Source organism: Ursus americanus, chromosome 14, assembly GCF_024610735.1.
Source record: "Ursus americanus isolate L20-20 chromosome 14, mUrsAme1.1.p, whole genome shotgun sequence".
Classification (NCBI taxonomy): Eukaryota; Metazoa; Chordata; class Mammalia; order Carnivora; family Ursidae; genus Ursus; species Ursus americanus.
Genome location: NC_142140.1, coordinates 70,409,419 through 70,428,325, shown reverse-complemented (window position 1 = coordinate 70,428,325; position 18,907 = coordinate 70,409,419). Strand labels below are relative to the sequence as shown.

Here is an 18,907-nt window from a genome sequence, read left to right as displayed (position 1 = left end):
TGGTGGGCACCTAACACTTTTGTTATAATTTAAGATCCTTGCAAGAACTGGCATGTTCTAAATAGTAACATGTTGAAATCAGCGGTTTCATCCTTTTCTAAATATAGCCCATGAAGTATAAACACCACGAGGATTTGATACTACGGTGCATTTAAAAAAGACAAGAACAAACTCCTATGTGCTGGTTAGAAATTTTGCATGTTTCCTTTTTCTCTTTGTATTTCATTTCTCCCTCCACAAATTTAGAATAATATATACGTTCATGCTGGATGTTTTTTTATTTACCACTCTGTCATATTTCTCTCCACAAAAATGCAAATATAAACTGAAAATTAAAATGCCTATTTCCTGAGACCTTAGAGGTCTAAGCATTACCAGTTTTTCTTTGGGATTGAATTATCACTATGATTCATATTAGCACAGCGCCCATACAGTGTATTACGAGTTCTGATGACAGAGCTCGAAATTGTCAGATTGCCTCTTTACTTGGCACTTCTGAAGTTTTTACACCCTGGGGCAATGCACCCTAAGGAGAAGGTGGCTTTTCTGGAGACAAAGACTGAACAGAGAGAGGGCAAAACAATTAAAAAGAGCACACTACCCACAGCGCTTTTCTCAGGCAGGGTGGTGGTAACGAGGAAATCAAGGGTCTGGAAAATCAATTCCTTAAAACTGACTTTGTCACAGATTCCTGGGAGAGTCTTCCTGCGTCCTGGGGTGTGCTGTCAAAACCTATTATTCAGGGACGCCTGGGTGGCTCAGTCGGTGAAGCATCTGCCTTCCCAGCGTCCTGGGATGGAGTTCCATATGGCTCCTTGCTCAGCAGGGACCCTGCTTCTCCCTCTGCCTGCTGCTCCCCCTGCTTGTGCTCTCTCTCTCTGACAAATAAATAAATAACATCTTAAAAACAAACAAAACCTATTGTTCAGAGAATAGAAAAGCCAAACAAGCTCATTGGCCGCTGGAATGGGGGGCCCCTGTGGTGGCCCAGCCAAGTGGATAAAGTAGGGGGCAGAACGCGTTGCAAGATGCTTTCATTCCTGTCTGTGGCCTGGGAGAGCTGGGCCAGAAATCACTAATCAAAGTCAACCCAGAGGAAGCCTCAGGACTGACTCACAGTCTGTGCAAAAGGATGAAAAGAAATTTTCCCAGACGACGTCATTGCAGGTGCTATACCTGTTTTAAATGTTTTATATTATTTTCAAGAGTTTATATTACATTTTATAAGCATCACATGTGTCTATATTCTAAGGTCTTTTTTTTTTTTAAGATTTTATTTATTTATTTGACAGAGATAGAGACAGCCAGCGAGAGAGGGAACACAAGCAGGGGGAGTGGGAGAGGAAGAAGCAGGCTCATAGCGGAGGAGCCTGATGTGGGGCTCGATCCCAGAACACCGGGATCACGCCCTGAGCCAAAGGCAGACGCCTAACCGCTGTGCCACCCAGGCGCCCCCACATGTGTCTATATTCTATCTAACGGCCTTACTTCGCTCACTGAAATAGTTTGCAACTCTTCAAATTCCATTTTTAGCGAGTTCTAGAAATAGAATCTTAAGGTAATAAAATGAAAATACTTGAAACTCACCTGTTTGTTTTTTTTTAATTTGGAAAAATAGGGATAGTTTGTGACTGAATGGCGCATGAGTCCTTTGCTTTTTTGATCATACATGATGTCTGGTCTCTGATATATTAAAATAGATGAAATGCATGTTTCTTAGTGGAAAAGATAAACTTTAAGTTAGACATATTTACACTCGAATCCTAGTTTGGCCAATTGCTTTTTTATGAGCCTTAGTTTTCTTTTTTCTTCCTTCCTTCCTTCCTTCCTTCCTTCCTTCCTTCCTTCCTTCCTTTATTTATTTATTTTTTTTTAAGATTGTATTTATTTGACAGAGAGCAGGGTGAGGGGCAGAGGGAGAAGCAGACTCCCCACTGAGCACGGAGCCCAATTTGGGGCTCCATCCCAGGACCGTGGGATCATGACCTGAGCCGTAATCAAGAGTCAGACGCTTAACTGACTGAGCCACCCAGGTGCCCCTGTCCAATGGGCTGAATGCAAGGATTTTACTGGCTTCTTGTTACAACCCTTCTGCATTTACAGTCTCCGCTCCTAGCTCTCGCCAACTTCGCTGCTCCCATGTTCCTCTGACCTAGATTAAATAGATTTGAGGCACTTTAGAGAACAAAACTCCTGGAATCATTATAAATGTAGAAATTTCATAGACTCTGGGTTGAGGCTGCTCCTGACAATATGGAGATTGGTGGTTGTCTTTTCTGAACACCCACATCTGAAAATACGGAATTTATTCGTTTTTGTTGCTTTGTGCCTGGGGACAGCAGGCTCACACAACGCATTTGCTGGGTAGTCCTGTCTCTCAATTCTCTGATATTAAATTATGCCCTTCTATTTGTCTGCTGTCTCTGGAATCAGGCAGAAGTCATTTCCAGTCCCCTCTCTGCCACTTAGTAGACACTTATCCTCGGGCAAGTGACTTAGCCATTCAAACCCTAAAGGAGCCCCTCTGAAGAAGCTAGGAACCCCTCTAGGATTGCTGTGAAGATTAGGAGATTATGGATAAAAGCACTTAGCGTAGCCCTGGAATATGGCAGTGGCTAATGCGATTACAAAAAGGAAAATGTCATTATGTCAAATTATGGGTAATGACATGACATTTTTAAGGTTGTTGTATTGGTTAGCTTGGACTGCCATAACAAAATGCCATAGCCTGGGAGCCTTAAACAACAGAAATTTATTTTCTCATGGTTCTGGATGCCGGAAGTCCCAGATCAAGGTGCCGGGTGACTCACTTCCTGTTGAGGACCCTCTTCGTGGCTCTTAGATGGTTGCCATCTTGCTCTGTCTTCACATGGCCTTTTCTCTAATGCATTCGGTCTTATTAGGGCACCAGCCCTATCGGATTAGGACCCCACCTTTATGACCTCATATAACTTTAATTCCAGCCTAAAAGCCCTACCTCCAAATCCAGTCCCGTTAGGGGTTAGAGCTTCAACATGGGAATTTGGGTGGGGACACAATTCAGTCATCATTGTTATTAATATTCTTGGGGGTCAGGGGAGACTGGGTGGCTCAGTCCAGAAGCATCTGCCTTCGGCTCAGGTCATGATCCCAGGGTCCAGGGATCGAGTCCCGCATCCGGCTCCCTGCTCAGCAGGGAGTCTGCCTCTCTCTCTGCCTGCTACTCCCCCTGCTTGTGCTCTCTCTCTCTGACAAGAAAACAAATAAAATCTTTAAAAAAAAATTTGACGGTCTTTGTGATTCTTACGAATGTGGTCCCTCAGATGACTCCAAGCTGCTGTTCGTAGCTGGACAGAGCTTTCTGGACTGGAGGCATGGAGGACAGGGTATCATCTATCTTTGATGTGTTTTAAGCCTCTTTTAAACTTCTCCTGGGTCAATGCCCATGCCCGCTGCCTTTGGCTTTCTCTAACCAAGTGCTAAAAATCGAAAGGCTGTGGCATTGTGTATTATATGGGAAAGTATCATCTTCCTTCTTTTGTAGAATTTTAGTTCCCTTAAGACCTAAATTCTTAACCTTTAAAGTCTTTATGTTTATCAAAAAAAAAAAAATTAAGAGAGTAAGAAGCAACTCAGAGAATAGTGGTACATACTTGCCATATATATATATATATATATATATATATATATATATATATCCACAAAGGATTCATATTTAAAATATATAAGGAACTCTTATATTCTGTAAGAAAAACAAGCAATGTTTAATAGACCCAGTAGAAAGACACAGAAAAGATGTGAACATGCATTTTAAAAAGATGATCGGAACATCGAGGTGGCTCAGTCAGTTCAGTTTCTGCCTTTGGCTCAGGTCACGACCCCAGAGTCCTGGGATCGAGTTCCGCATCGGGTTCCTTGCTCGGCAGGGAGCCTGCTTCTCCCTCTGCCTGCCACTCCCCCTGCTTGTGTTCTCTCTCTCTCTGATAAATAAATAAATAAATAAATAAATAAATAAATAAATAAATAAATAAAATCTTTTTTAAAAAGTTGCTGCAATGGCCAAAAAATATGGGAAAAGATGACAAATCTCATTAATCCTTAGGGGAATGGAATTCAAAGCAAAATATATTACTATGCACACACACACTCACGCACACACACCGGGGTGACCAAAATGAGAAAATCCCACACATCAGTGAGGAAATGCAGCAAATGGAAAGGTCCTTCCCTGCCCACGGGCATTTTCCGACAGTGGATTAGTATATAGTCATGAGAATGAGCCAAATACAGCTACACTCCTGAGCACGATGAAGCTTACAGCTGAGGGAATGTTGGATGAAAGAAGTCAGACACCAAATACACGTGCTATCTAAGTTCTTTTTACATCAGCAGAAAACAGAGCGAATGGGCACCTGTATTCATTTCCCAGGGTTGCCATAACCTATCTCTACACATTCGATGACTTTCAACAGAAGGAATCCATTCTCTCACAGTCTGGGAGCCGGAAGTCCAAAGTCAAGATGTCGGCTTTGTTCCCTCCAAAGGCTTTAGGGGAGAATCCATCATTATCCCTTCCGCTTCTGGAGGCTCTAGGAGCACCTTGCCGGTGCCCACCTCCCTGCAGCCTCTCCCTCGGTCTTCCCACGCCCTTCTCCGTGTGTGTCTTTCCCTCTTCTGTCTCCTGTAAGGACACTCGTCACTAGATGTAGGGCCCACCCGGGTAATCCGGGATGATCTCTTCTCCAGATTGTTAATTTAATGACATCTGCGAAGACCTTCTTTCCAAATAAGATCACATTCATGGGTTCTAGGGATTAGGCCATGGACGTATCTTTTGCAGAGTATGGGGGAGGCACCGTTCAACCGGCTACCGTGCAGCTAAAAACTGGGAGAGTGGATTCATTTGAGAAGATTAGTGACTAGAAGGCCACAAGGGGGCTTTGGGAGGCTTGGTAATGTTCTGTCTTTAATCTGGCCACTGGTTACGAAGGTGTGCTCACTCTGCGAAAATTCACCCATGATCTGTATGTTTATTTATGTATATTGAGCTACAGTGATTTTTTTTTCCAAAAGAATTCATCAGAAGGGTTGGTAAAGATCGTCCAGTCTTTGCCAGTCTTCCCAGCCTCCTAGTGAAGGGAGTTTGGGGTTCTCTGAACAGACCATACCCAGGGATGCATCATTGGTTCCAGACACCTCAACTTTTGTAGGATGTGGGGGCTTCAGTAGAAAGGGGGGGGTCAATGATAGATCACACACCCCAGAAAAAATATGAGAGAAATAGCATCTTTGGCTCAGATCATTCCAGAACTATTGTGGGAAGAAGAGGAGTCACACATAGTGTGAGAGCAGAATTAGGACTGGCAGGTGAGGATTTTATACTATGTCTCAGCATAATGAAGAGCCTCCCCCTTCTGGGGTATGCTAAGCAGAAGAGTGGCCCCCAAAGATGTCCGAGTCTTAATCCCCGGCATCTATGAATATGTTACGTCACATGGCAAAGGGGAACTGAGGGTGCAGGTGGAGAGAGATGTGATATGACAAGGACTCAATCTGTGTTGCCAGCTTTGAGGATGGAGGGAAAAGCCAAGAGCCAAGGAACATGGGCAGCTTCCAGAAGCTTCCAGAAGCTAGGGTTCTCTCCTAAGCCTTCCCAGGAGGAATGGAGTCCGGCCAACACCTTGAGAGCGGTCAGCGAGACCTACTTTGGACCTCTGACTTGCTAAACTGTGAGATAATGCATCGGCGTTGTTTAAACCACTAAGTTTGTGACAACTGGTTACAGCAGCCTCAGGAAACTGATACAAATCAGAGGCCTATTATTAAAGGTGTTCAAAGAAAGACAAGACAGTTTGCCCTGATGTCATAAAGGGTACACAGAGCAATCTAGAGAATCTCTAAGACTCCTTATGTCTGGAGAGGAGGAGGAGGGCTCCTATTTGCCTCCTTCAGTAGAGTTCTCGGTACGCTTTTATATACATTTTATCCTTTGATCCTCTCAAGTTTATGGAAATAGAGGGTCACCTGGCTGGCTGAGTCCGTAGAGTGTGGGATGCTTGCTCTTGGGGGTCGTGAGCTCGAGCCCCACATTGGGGGTGGAGATTACATTAAAAAAATTAAAATCTGGGGAAAAAAGCTTATGGAAATAGACCAAGTAGGAATTATTCTTATCATTTTGTGGCAAGAATGTTAAAATTCAAGGTGAGGTGGCCGGTCTGTGGTCTTGTAGCCAGGAAATGGCAGCCGCAAGGCTAGAACCCAGGTGTCCTGATTTACAGGTGGGCGGCTCTTTCCACTCGATGATGCTGCCTCTTTCAGACTCCAAAGGTCTCCTTCGGTGGGGAACCGAATGGGCTTGCTTCACGCTGTCCCAGAGGACCTATGGTGTCCCCTTTTAGCCTCCAAATCCAGCCCCAGTCCAGCTCTGCCCTGTACCCTCCCCCCCCCGGGGGGGGCAGCCCTGAGTCAATGAGCTCCTGACCAGTTTGGAGGCTTGAGCTCCTTCGTGGCTGAGCAAGGCCTGGCCCTCCGAGTGACCAACATCCTGGGCTCACTGTGGCCGCAACTGGCACAGGTGTTACCTCTGGCCTTGCCTGGAGTTCGCTTATCTTGATCGTAAGGGTGCAGCCACACCTTTGAACAATGGCTAACTGGGCCTGAAATCCCAGGGTGCTACGTCAGGTCACAGCAAGGCACGAGCTGGGTAGGGCCGGCAGGCCTTCCCTTCCAGGTGCGTGTGTACCCGAGGGGGCAGTGCGCCAAGCCCAAGGGGAGTGGACATCCGTCCTCTTGTCTTTCAGGCAGGGACACTGGCTTCCGCTGAGCACTTCCGGCGAGCAGACGCTCCCCTCTAGTTGCCTGTTGGTGAGAATTTGGGGCACGTTATTCTATTGGTGGTGGTTTCCTAGTCAGTGAAGGGCCGTTTGGCTGAGCTGAAGGAGCGTGTGAATAAAGGGCCCAGCAAGGTCAGGAGAAATTGAAGGAAGACCTGATCTCAGACAGATTCTAGTGAAATATCGAAATTCCAAGGATAAGGACAAGACTGGCCATATAAGAAGGAAGAAGAAGAAAAAAGCTTTCCACTTCAGTGTCAATGGGGTTGCTTTCTTCAGCGTGATAGGGTATGGTCATCCAAACTGGACCAGAGATCGATGCAGGGGAGCCCGAGGGAGGGCGGGCTCAGGCATACCCGTCAGGGCTTCTAGATTTCATGTTCTTTGGGGAAGCGACTTTGCGGACACTGTGACTGCTAACATCGTGAGTGAGTACGTATGTGACATCTCCCAGGTAGGAGCAAATTCCAAACCAGACACTTTGCACCCTGAGCTAAGTCAAGCCAGCTCCAAACCCACTCTGTCAAGTTGTGGCTCCCCAAATTAATGAGAACTGAGTCCTATAAGTTGTTTCCTCCCTGACCTAAAATCCTTCTCCTCAACTTTTGTAATGCTGACATCTGAAGGCATGTCACCAACTTTATGGATATGATTTTCACGAGAAAACACATTTGTGTGTGTGTGTCATGGTCGGACTTGGTAACCTTGGAGATCCTGACTTTTTCTCCTCTTCTAATTCCTGTAGTGCTTCCGTATTTGGCAACCCATTCTCTAAAGTCTGACCCTGGAACAGATCTGCAGATAACATTCTTCTCTTGTCTAAAATGCATCTGTTTCCAGGTCTCCCTGTCACCCCTGAAGGGTCCACTGAGACAACCTGGAAGTGTTTACCCACCAGAGGCAAGAAAACTGCACTTCGAGTATGGGGCAACCCATACTGGGTGGGGGCCAGTGGTGTAGGCAGTGAGAGAATTCACTCAAGGCAGAACAAGAGAGATAGAAGTTTATGGAATACGGCAAGGGAGCGGCGGTCAGGACAGCAAGGGAGAGACCGGGAGCAGCGGTCAGGACAGCAAGGGAGAGACCGTCTGCCACGAAGAGGTGGTGAGGGGCTACAGTTATAGGGTGGAGTGAGGGAGTATGGGAATGTAGGGAATTTTTCCGTTTTTGGTAATCTTGGGAACTGTGCCTGCTTGTAATTGGTCAGTTAGGGTCTGTGGCCATTTCAAGGCGGGTCGCTTAATGAGCCTGTGTGCATTCAGCTTCGTGGTCACTGTGGCCCTTTTGTCTTGCTCAAGTTTGCTTTGCTCAAGCCTGTTGCCTTGACACGGCCTCTACATGGCGGTTTGCCCTGGTCCAGCCCAGCATGAATCTCATGAAGCAATAAAGCTTGGCTCTCACCGACCCTGTGTTTTCTATGTATATTCTGGCTCTGTTTCTGTCCTGGGTTATATCTGGCTCTTGGCCAAGTCTGGTTTGGTCTGGTTCTGACACTCATACACTGACTTATGTCCCCATTGCAGGGGGTGGGTGTGCGTGTACATTTATTAAGAAGCATTCTGCACCCAGTCCTAATGTGTGTGTGTGTGTGTGTGTGTGTGTGTGTGTGTGTGTGTGTGTAGGGGGTGGTTCCCCATGCCACCAAACAATTCTTACACACTAGCAGGGTATCCCACAATTCAAGTCAATTCTGATACATCTACCTGGAAAGAGGGTCGGTTCCCATAGGTAAAGAGCTCAGTCCTATAAGGCTGTCCCCTGACCTCCCCTAGTTCTCCCCGTGACTTCAGAAGTCAATCATAAGTCCAGATTGTCACCTGTGCTTTTGACCAACAGGCTACAGACTGGAGGTACCCATGACCCCCACCTTGGATTCAATTAATTTGCTAGAGCAGCTCACAGGACTCAGAGGAACACTTGACTTATTAGGTTACTGGTTTGTTATAAAAGGATATCACTCAGGAACAGCCAGAGGGACGAGATGCACCGGGCTAGGGATGTGGGAAGGGTGGGGGGGCTTCCTGTTCTCCAAGGGCCACTGTCCCCAAATATCCACTGGTTCACCAACCCAGCAGCTCTCTGAACCCCGTCCCAATGGATTTTTATGGAGGCTTCATTAAGTAGTCATGATTAACTTGATCATTACCATTGGCGATTGAACTCAACCTGGATCCAATCCTTCTCCTCTTCCTGGAAGTTGGGGATGAACCCAAAAGCTCCAACCCTCTAATCCCATATTTGGCTCAAATGGCAAACAGCCCTCCCCCTTAGGTGAGGTCCAGAAGTCACCAGAACAGAACAAAAGGTACCTTGATTGATCTTATCACTTAGGAAATTCCAATGGTTTGGGGAGCTCTTTCCAGAAATCAGATGAACAACCAAATACAGTGTCTATTTCTTATTATAAATCACAGCATCACAATTTTTATTTTATTTTATTTTTTTTAAAGATTTTTTATTTATTTATTCGACAGAGATAGAGACAGCCAGCGAGAGAGGGAACACAAGCAGGGGGAGTGGGAGAGGAAGAAGCAGGCTCACAGCAGAAGAGCCTGATGTGGGGCTTGATCCCAGATCACCGGGATCACGCCCTGAGCCGAAGGCAGACGCTTAACCGCTGTGCCACCCAGGCGCCCCAGCATCACAATTTTAAAAAAGATTTTGCCCTTCTTGCAAATGAGAGGAACTTACCTTTCACAATGATCTATTTATGATCTCTCTGGCACTAGTGCCCCCCCCCATCTCTGTGACTCTCTTGGCTTTACTGTCTTCCAGTTTTGGCTTCATCCTTGGGCTGGCGGCATAATGGCTGGGACTTCTAGCCATCTAGCTAGAGTAACACCTGAAGGGGAAAATAAGGAGCCTTCCTTCAAGGACTCTTTCTTAGAAAGAAGGATAGCTTTCCCAGAAACCTGCGTCAGATTCTCTGTCACGTTTCCTGGCCAGAATCGAGGCATGTGTGTCCATTCCAACACAGAGCCCTGACGAGGAAAATGAGATTACCATGACTGGTAAAGATGAATCATTTGGAGTGAAAAGAAGATTGGAAAATAAGCCACAACGACCGCCGTGGGTCCGTACAATAAAAAGAAACTGAGTGGCTTTGGACTTTTCGTGTGTAATACACAATGTTAGAAGCAATGGCGTATCTCTTAATTCTGATCAGAAGAAAAATGGGGCGGCATGTGAGGATTCAGAAAGGATACGCAAGGTGTCCTTTCTAAAACATGGTGACTTGAGAAAATACCCACTATATAATGGAGAGTTCATCAGAATAGAGAATACAGGAAAGCCAGAGACATGTTGAGAACATGGGGAGTGTGCTACGCAGAATGACGTCCCCCAAAGATGTCTACACCCTAACCCCTGGAACCTCTGAGCATTACCTTTTGCCTTGCAAAGGGACTTTGCGGAGGGGATTAATTTTAGGATCCTGCGTGCAGAGATCATCCTGGATTATCAAGTAGGCCCAATGTCACCTCAAAGGTCCTTAACACGAGGAGAGCAAGATGGTCAAAATCAGAAAAAGGCAATGTGTTGGTGAAGCAGAGGTTGGAGCCATGAACTTCAGAGATGGAGGAAGGAGCCATGAACCAAGAAGTGTGGGCAGCCTAGAGACGCTGGAAAAGGCAAGAAAATGGATCCCCCCCCCCCAGCCTCCAGCAGCATCACAGCCCGGCTCACCTCTTGATCCTATCCCCACAAAACCCATTTCAGACTTATGACCTCTGCAAAATAAAGTTTTTGAAAGAGGACTCCAACAATCTCCATTTTGACTTCAAACATTCTAACTGGTTAAGTTCTTCTTTTCAGCTTATCTCTTACCTCCAGCAAAAGACCCTGCGGGCAAATCAGCAGATGCTGGGACGAACTAACTACCCCTGCCCGATGTCAAGCAATCAACAATTGCCGGAGCCAGCAAGACCCCTCCGGCAGGTGACTGACTCCAAGACAATGATACGATGATTGTCCTGATCTTTACTGCCCACCTGCGGGGACCCACCGACCTTTGTCCCACATTGTCCTTATGCAAACCTGGACGTGCTTTCAGCACAGTCTCTGCGACTGTTCACGTCTTCCCCGGCGTTGGCCTCACTGAAATAAATTCCCGTCCTGTTTTACCACTGCTGCCTCTCTCTGCCTTTGGATTTTGTCAGCGGTAAGGGGCCGAACCTGGTCTGTTTGGGACCCCTGGAGCCAGGTACTCTCGAACCCTCGGAGCCCAGCTCCATTCTCCTGTTTCAAGCCACTAGGTTTGTGGCCAATTGCTACAGCCGCAAGCTACGAACATTTATCATTGGCCAAAATGGACTCAAGAAGAGGTTGAAAATCTGAATACACCAGCGACCTCGTAAGAAATAGAAACTTGTCCCTTTTTTTTTTCTTCTTCTTTTTTTTTTTTTTTTTTATGTTCAAGCAAACTGTGCCTCCTAAAAGGCATCAGCCAGTCTTCGAGAGGAATGCCTTCAAACCTTCAAAGGACAAAGAATTTATTTATTTATTTGACAGGAGCGCGAGCACAAGCAGGGGGAGAGGCAGAGGGAAAGGGAGAAGCAGCCTCCTTGCTGAGCAGGGAGCCCGATGTGGGGCTCAATTCCAGGACCCTGGGGTCATGACCTGAGCCAAAAGCAGACGCTTAAAGACTGAGCCACCCAGGCACCCCAAGAACAGATAATTCTTATGATATTTTAATACTTACAGAGCATAAAAATAGAAAGCTTCACAACTGATTCTACAAAGTTATAAATGGGTTGATCGCCTACGTTGGACAAAGACAGCGAACACAGATAGAAAAGTCTAACCTATGCACACAGATTTAAAAAATCCTGAATAAAACACTCGCAGTAAATTCACCACCACACACCAACGACAGTATATCATAATGAAAGGAAGTTTATTCCAGAAACCAGGGAAGGTTAATTATTAGGGAAGCTAGGATGAACTTACATTAAACTCCTAAAAGAAGAGGGATGCCTGGGTGGCTCAGTTGGTTAAGCATCTGCCTTTGGCTCAGGTCATGATCCCGGGGACCCAGGATTGAGTCCCGCATCCGGCTCCTTGCTCAGCAGGGAGCTGGTTTCTCCCTCTCCCTCTGCCTGCTGCTCTGCCTGCTTGTGTTCTCTCGGACAAATAAAATCTTAAAAAAAGAAAAAAAAAATCCTTAAAGAAGAAAATGTGATTCCTTTGGTGAATACTGGGACAAAAAGCAGGTAAAAGTAACTTCGATACATGATTTTAAAAAATCTCAAGAGCCTCATGTGAACATAATGACAATTTGTCAAACGTCATCAGCACTCGGTACATTACTCATTTGGGGAATAGAAATGAATTGAGGTAGGGATATAGTGAACTTGGAAGACTCAGTATATTAATGAGGTACATTCTTTCTGAATAAATGGGCAGATATAATGCAGTGTCAGCCAAAATCCCAGCGCTGCTCAAGTTAAGCGTGCTTTTCCACAACTGTTCCAAGTACCCTTTACTTCTTCATTGACTCCAATGGCCCTTTGTAAATAAAAGGCCATTGTAAAAAAATAATAATAAAAATTTTTTTAAAGATTTTATTTATTTGTTTGAGAGAGAAAGAGAGAGAGCACAAGCAAGGGGAGAGGCAGGGGGAGAAGTAGACTCCCTGCTGAGCCGGGACCTGGATATGGGGCTTGATCCCAGGACCTGGAGATCATGACCTGAGCTGAAGGCAGATGCTTAACCATCTGAGCCACCCAGGGACCCCATGTAAATATAAATTTTTAATGTAAGAAAAGGCCCATCAGTAGGGTCTTTTTCTTGGCTGCCTACCATTCCCTTGATCGAGTTGTCTAGTCTTGTGATGCATATTGTTTTAAACTGATAATCAACTGACAGAATGACTTCTCTCCCCGTTACTTTCCTTCCCCAGGAAAAAAATACATTTTATTCTCCTAAATGCTTTCTGAGTCACTTTAAAAATTTTTTAAGTATGAAATATATTGCAGTGGACTAAAAGCGGATATATTACTTTGGAAAGAACATCACGTCTCTGATTCAAGTCTTTTCTAAAATTCACAAAGACATGTCCTGTCTATTTCCTATTGAGATTATTCTTAAGCATTGTTTTTGAAGACCTGGTAAAGCACAGAAACACCTGTGTTCTGGTCAGATTGCATTTAGCTTTGGTTCTTTTCATCCAGATGAAAATTGAAGAACAGCAAAACCGACAAGTCAGTTTCATCTGCCTCTGCTATTTTTTGCCCAGTAAAGATATTTACAAGTTGCAAGTGTTGCTTGCAGTTCTCTGCAAGGGGAAAACTTCCAGGTGTCTCCCAGATCCCCACTTTGTCTGCTGTTGACAGCTGAATCTATTTGTTCTGGTTCTATTTAAACAATAACTTTCAGGAGCTGAACTGATAGGGATACATTCTTACTAACTGAAGTCCATCCTTCATTCGTATTTCCTTGGTTTTCACCTAATGTTCTTTTTCTGTTCCATGACTCCACCCAAGATACCACTTTACATTTTGTTGTCCTGTCTCCTTAGGCACCTTTTGGCTATGACAGTTCAGGTCCTTGTTTTTTGTTGACCCTGACCATTTTGAGCAGTGCTGGTCAGGTATTTTATATAATATCCCTCAATTGGGATTTATCTGATGTTTTTCTGATGGTTTGACTTGCGGGGGGTGGGGGTGGGGGTGGGAGTGGGGGGTGGAGGAGGTTGTATGTTTCGGTGAGAAGACCAAAGGTTAAGTTCCATTTTCATTCCATCTCATTAACGGTACCATGCTTGGCTAAATAGCATCTTCCCCAAAGGCCTACTTGGACTCTCAGAGTGTGGCCTTAGGGACGCCTGGGTGGCTCAGTTGGTTAAGCATCTGCCTTTGGCTCAGGTCATGATCCCAGGGTCCTGGGATCGAGTCCTGCATCAGGCTCCTTGCTCAGCGGGGAGTCTGCTTCTCCCTCTGCCTGCTGCTCCCCCTGCTTGTGCTCTCTCTCTGATAAATAAAATCTTAAAAAAAAAAGAAAAAAGAATGTGACCTTATTTGAAAAGAGGGTCTTTGCAGATGTGATGAAGTTAGGATGAGGTCGTAATTAGAATGAGTCCTCATCCCGTGACAGGTGTCCTCATAAGAAATCAGAGACATAAAGGTAGACACACAGGGAATGCCATGTGGTGGCAGGGACAGAGATTGGAATTATGTTGCCACAAAACAGGGAAAGCCAAAGATTGCAGGCAACCAGCAGAAGGTAGGAGAGAAGCATGGAAGAGATTCTCCCTCTGAGCCCCCAAGAGGGAAGCAAGCTGCCAAGTCCTTGATCTTATTTTACTTTTTAAAAGATTTTATGTATTTATTTGAGAGATGGTGAGCAAGTGGGGGGGGGGGGGCAGAGGGAGAGAGAGAATCTCAAGCAGGCTCTGTGCTGAGAGTGGAGCCTGACACAGGGCTTGATCCCAGGACCCTGAGATCAAGAGCCAAAATCAGGAGTCAGATGCTTAACCGACTGCGCCACCCAGGCGCCCCTAGTTTAGACATCTTGCCTCTGGAACTATGAAAGAATACATTTCCGTTGTTTGAAGCCATCAAGTTTATGGTAACCTGTCACAGCAGCCATAGGGAACTGAGGCAGTTGCATCTATCAGTATGACTTTGAGAGACCTTGACCATCTGGCTGCTGTAGTGTTTTCCAGTTTTCTCCACTCTGAAATTACTATTTTCCCCTCTTGGCATACTGTGCTCTTTGGAAATCACTGCACACAGCCCCTTTAAGGAGGGAATTCCTTTCCACATCACAAGGAGGGTTTATTTGTTGCTACTGTGAGATTTCTTCTTCCAACATTTCATATACGGTATTACCGATATAAAAGACCGAGATTACCTGTTGAAGAACTTGCCTGCAGCAACCTTGTTAAACCCCATTATTTATTCTATTAGCTTTCTTTCCCATTTGCTTTATTTGGATTATCTGTAATTGTAATTGCAAGTTAATGCTCTTACCTGTTCTTTCTTAATATTTGTATCTTACATTTCTGTTATATGTTTAATGCATTGGCCAGGACTCCAGACGGCCGTTTAAGAATACCAATGATTGGAGACCTAGCACCCAGCCTAGGACTTTTGTGTGTTGGGACTCATGCTGCCTCCTCCACTCCCTACATGTAATTTTGCTGGGTCTATTACCAGTCTTAGTGATGAAATTTGTAAGGTTTTGGGTTTGCGAGTGAACGGCTAAGAGAGAATTCTTGAGATGTGTTTGCTGCAAAAAGGTGATTGTATTATATAGCAAAGGGACAGGACCCGTGGATGGAAAGAGCTGCACTGGGATTGTGAGGAGTCACTGTGTACTTTTTAGTTAGTGGGGGTTAGGGATAGCATAAGTCTATAAGGAATTTGGAAGCAAGGTCCTTTGAGGACCTTGAGGGCTGGCTGCTGTAAGATTACTTTTAGCCTTTAATTAAGGCAGGAAGGCAGCCATGAGTGGGCTGAGGAAGGTCACGCTCTGTATGTTTCAGGTACCTATCAGTGGGATGCAAGCTGTAAGGAGATTCAATTTAAGCTACATTTGCTTTGCTTTGTTTCCCTCATCAACAGCACCCACCCTTTTTGGGACAGAGCTGAGTGCATAAGGTCCAGCCAAACATTACACCTATCCCCCCCACCTCTCCGCCAAGGATGATTGTTTCAAAGTGGGCAAGAAACCTACATACATAAATTTCCTCCCTGTTTTTTTTTTTTTTTGTCTGTTTCTTTGGCGCTAGAACAGGGAGGGTCTTACTATCTGGCTTAGGGGGTGGGAAAGAAAGGGATGAAGGTTGCTGGAGGCCACCCTGCCCCTCCAGGGAAAGAGAGGTTGCCTGCAGAGAAAAAAATGCAACCCAGGAGAGCATCACAAACGGTGGGAAGATGAGGAGAGGGGGAAGACGGAGAACATTAAAGACCTTGTTTTAAAATCCCTGACTCTAAACTTTCTGGTTATGTGAGCCCCAAAAGGTGGATCACTTATCCAACAGAAGGAATTCCGACTATTAGGGAAATCATCCTGTCCTGGTGACTAGCATTTGTTAAGCAGTTATTGTGTAGCTGGCTGAAGGCCAGATGGTCCACCCACGCAAACTCACTGGCTCCTCACCCCGGTCAGTGATGGAGATATTGTTTCAATTTTGCAGATGAGGGAACCGAGGCTCTAGGAGGCAAGCAAGTTGCCCTGCTCTCCCAGGGAGACCGTGGCACGTGAGTCCTGAATCCAAGTTTGTTGACGCTTACAACCTGTTGTTCCCACCCCCCCCGCCCCCCACTTCAGGCTGATGGATAAATACCCAAAGAAGCCCGGCCAATCGGCCTAAGTTCTATTTGGAAAACGCGGGCTTGTTGCTGTACTTTGGTAGATTCTAAGTTCCTTAGTGCATTTGGCGGGAGAAAAGGGGTATGCAAGTTCCAGACGAAGCCTCAAAGCAGGAGCTCGGTGCACGCCCTAAAACGGGTACCGCCAAAGCCGTGGTGCCCGCTATGCGGGTGTGCGCCCAACTCGAGCCCCTGGCTGGCGGCCCGGGCGGAGTGAGAACTCGAGATTCTTCCCCGCCGCGCGTTTCACAATCTGAAACCCTGGAGAGGAGGAGCGGCGCCGGGGCCAGCCCTGGCGTCCGAGGCACGGAGGCCCCAGCCCGCCGGGTCGTTTTCCGTCTGACTCCAGACTTTTTGCAACCTCCTGTCTCCCCAGACCCGGATTACGTGAACATCTACAAGACCCTCCGGCGTCCACGCCGGTGCAGCGCTGCAAGAAATGCGCCCAGGGTCGTGGTCGGACAGGCGGCGCGCGCCGCTGGGCCCCGGGCTGCAGGCGGGCTCGCGACGCCGGGCGGGCGGTCCGGGTCGGGGACTGGAGCAGGGATGGCCCTGCGCCCTCTGGAAGGCAGCCTCGGCGCTCCCCAAACGCAGAACGCCAGGCGCATGGAGGCTGGACAGGAGCCCGGGCCGGGAGGCCCGGAGGCCAGCCCCGAGCGCCCCGGACTGCGCTGCGTGCTGCTGTCCGGCTTCCGAGAGGAGCTGCGAACGCTCCTGGTCCTGGCGGGCCCCGCGGTGAGTAAAGTGGCCTCGGTCGGAGGGTCGGAGGTCGGGCCCGCGGGTCGGGGGCCCGGTACGCGTGTCGCCCCGGGTGACCTGGGGGTAGGGGGTCAGAGCGAGCGAGCGGGCGGCCTCATGCCTCCGCGTGCGTCCCAGGCGGCGCCCTGCACCCTCTCCGGGGCCGACTAGCTCCGCACAGTTGGCACCGCTCGTGCAGCCGGGCCCCCGCCCGGGCGTGGGGAGCCCCCAGGGAGCCGGGACCTGCTCGCCTAGAGGCTCTCTTGGGCGCCTTTTTTGGGTGAGGATTCCAGCGAAGTAAGTAAGTTCCCAGAACCCTGTGAAACTTGTTTGAAAACTGGCTGTCGAGTCGGGATTTCAGGCAGTTAAGTTACCTTGAGGCGGGGAGGAAGGAGGTGAAATTGCCTGCCTCTCTTGGATCGAGATCTCCAAATCCTTCAGAATTATTAAGTCAACCTCTGCACGAGGAAACCAGAGGCATCCTGTCCTGTCCCACACTCTCCTCCCCCGTTATTGTGTTGTTTTTTTTTAATGTCTTTAATGTGGTTCTCTTTGGAGTTGAGGTTTCTTCTCATCATTAGGTTAGGGCTCTTTCCGCGTAATCTACTTAAAAGTTATGTGGGTTTTAAAAACCACAAAAACTAGAATCCTATCCCCGACGGTTTGGGTGGTTTTCAAGTCAACGGAGTGAGTCATTTCACTGGACAAGTGGACTCCGTTGTGGTTTTAAGGCGTAAGTTTTGGGCCATCGAGTGGACGTTGGAGAGGTGCGTGTTCCTGGCGTGGTGACACCGCTGTTTGTGGGATCATGTGATACTGGCTCTTACGTGCCTGGGGGCAAGAATAATGCCGGGGACTAAGCCAGGAAACAAAAATCCATCCAGCAAAAAGGGGTTTGTGAAGCTGTCTTGCAAAACGGAAAGAATGTGTGGTGTGGAATCTCCATACCTGCTTTGATCTCAGAAGGCAGGGCAGGAAACAGCTGTGTGAAGTTGAGTAGTTCCTGACCTCTTCTAAGCTCTGCTTACCCATCCAAACACTGAGGCTAATAGTCTGCCCAAAGCTCCTTCGCAGAGTTGCTGTGAGAAATGTCTCGATGAGCCTGTTACTGCCCTGATAATACAACACACACACCACAGGGCGGCTTTCTGAGACCCAGCCTCTCCCAGGACAGGTCATTTGTCTCTGCGGGTTCGGTCCCCGAAGTAACCTTGATGTAGGGGACCTTCTAGGTCTCCAGGGACAAGCACTAGCCTGAAGTTCTGGGCTCTTTGTGTTTGTGTATACATGGATATGTGTGTTGCAGACGTGTGTATAGATATATAGGAATGTTAATTATAAGTGTAATTGACATTTGTCCTTGTAGAAAAAAGCTAGAAAAACAAGACAAAGAACCAAACGAAGGAAAACAGGACCGAGAGACAATTTGGGGATTTTACTGCCAGTCCTTTGTGTGTGGCTTTGTATGTGACCGCCTTACCCAATGACATTGGTCCTAGAGCTCTGGCACCTGTTGACTGTCTTATGAATTGTATATGGAGCCCCTCTTGGTCTTTCTACAGCACTTTCCCAGGTGCTGGGAGTTTTCTATTTCCTGAGGGGCTTGGAGAAGGAGGGGATGCCTGCTGCTTCTCCCGTGCTTGGTGTCCCATACTCTGCTCTCTAGGGATCTGCCATCCATTAGGTAGGTTTCCTGGTCCAAATCTCCTCTGTGTGGTTTTGTCTGTCCCATTCAGCATCTCCGTTCCAGTCCTCGCACATGAACATTGACCCGTGAGGATCTGAGATAGGCGTCAGGCTCAGGTGTCTGGACTCACCTTACCTCTCTCGCATCGAGCTTTCAGTGAGGCCTGTAGAGAGAGACTATTTCTCACACAAGGGAAAGAGGTGCATGTCAGAACACATGTCACTATATGTTCTATTTATCCTGCAGAAAACATTTGCGGGGGAGGGTGGCGTAGCTGATACTGCCTGGCCTCAGGCATTTCAATCATGCTTTCTTTTTGTCCTGAGGATGGTATCTGTTTTTTTCTTTTTTCTTTT

The 18,907-nt window shown here is 47.0% G+C and overlaps 1 protein-coding gene across 1 annotated transcript in view; it reads left to right on the top strand.

Moving 5' to 3' along the window:
- The first annotated feature begins 16,395 nt into the window (after nucleotides 1–16,395).
- Nucleotides 16,396–18,907, top strand: part of SLC47A1 (solute carrier family 47 member 1) — a 35,594-nt gene continuing 33,082 nt past the window's right edge. Inside the window, exon 1 of the mRNA XM_045778179.2 lies at nucleotides 16,396–16,861. Within this exon, the coding sequence (XP_045634135.2) occupies nucleotides 16,673–16,861 (189 nt within the window). The 5' untranslated portion in view covers nucleotides 16,396–16,672. The remainder of the gene's footprint in view (nucleotides 16,862–18,907) is intronic.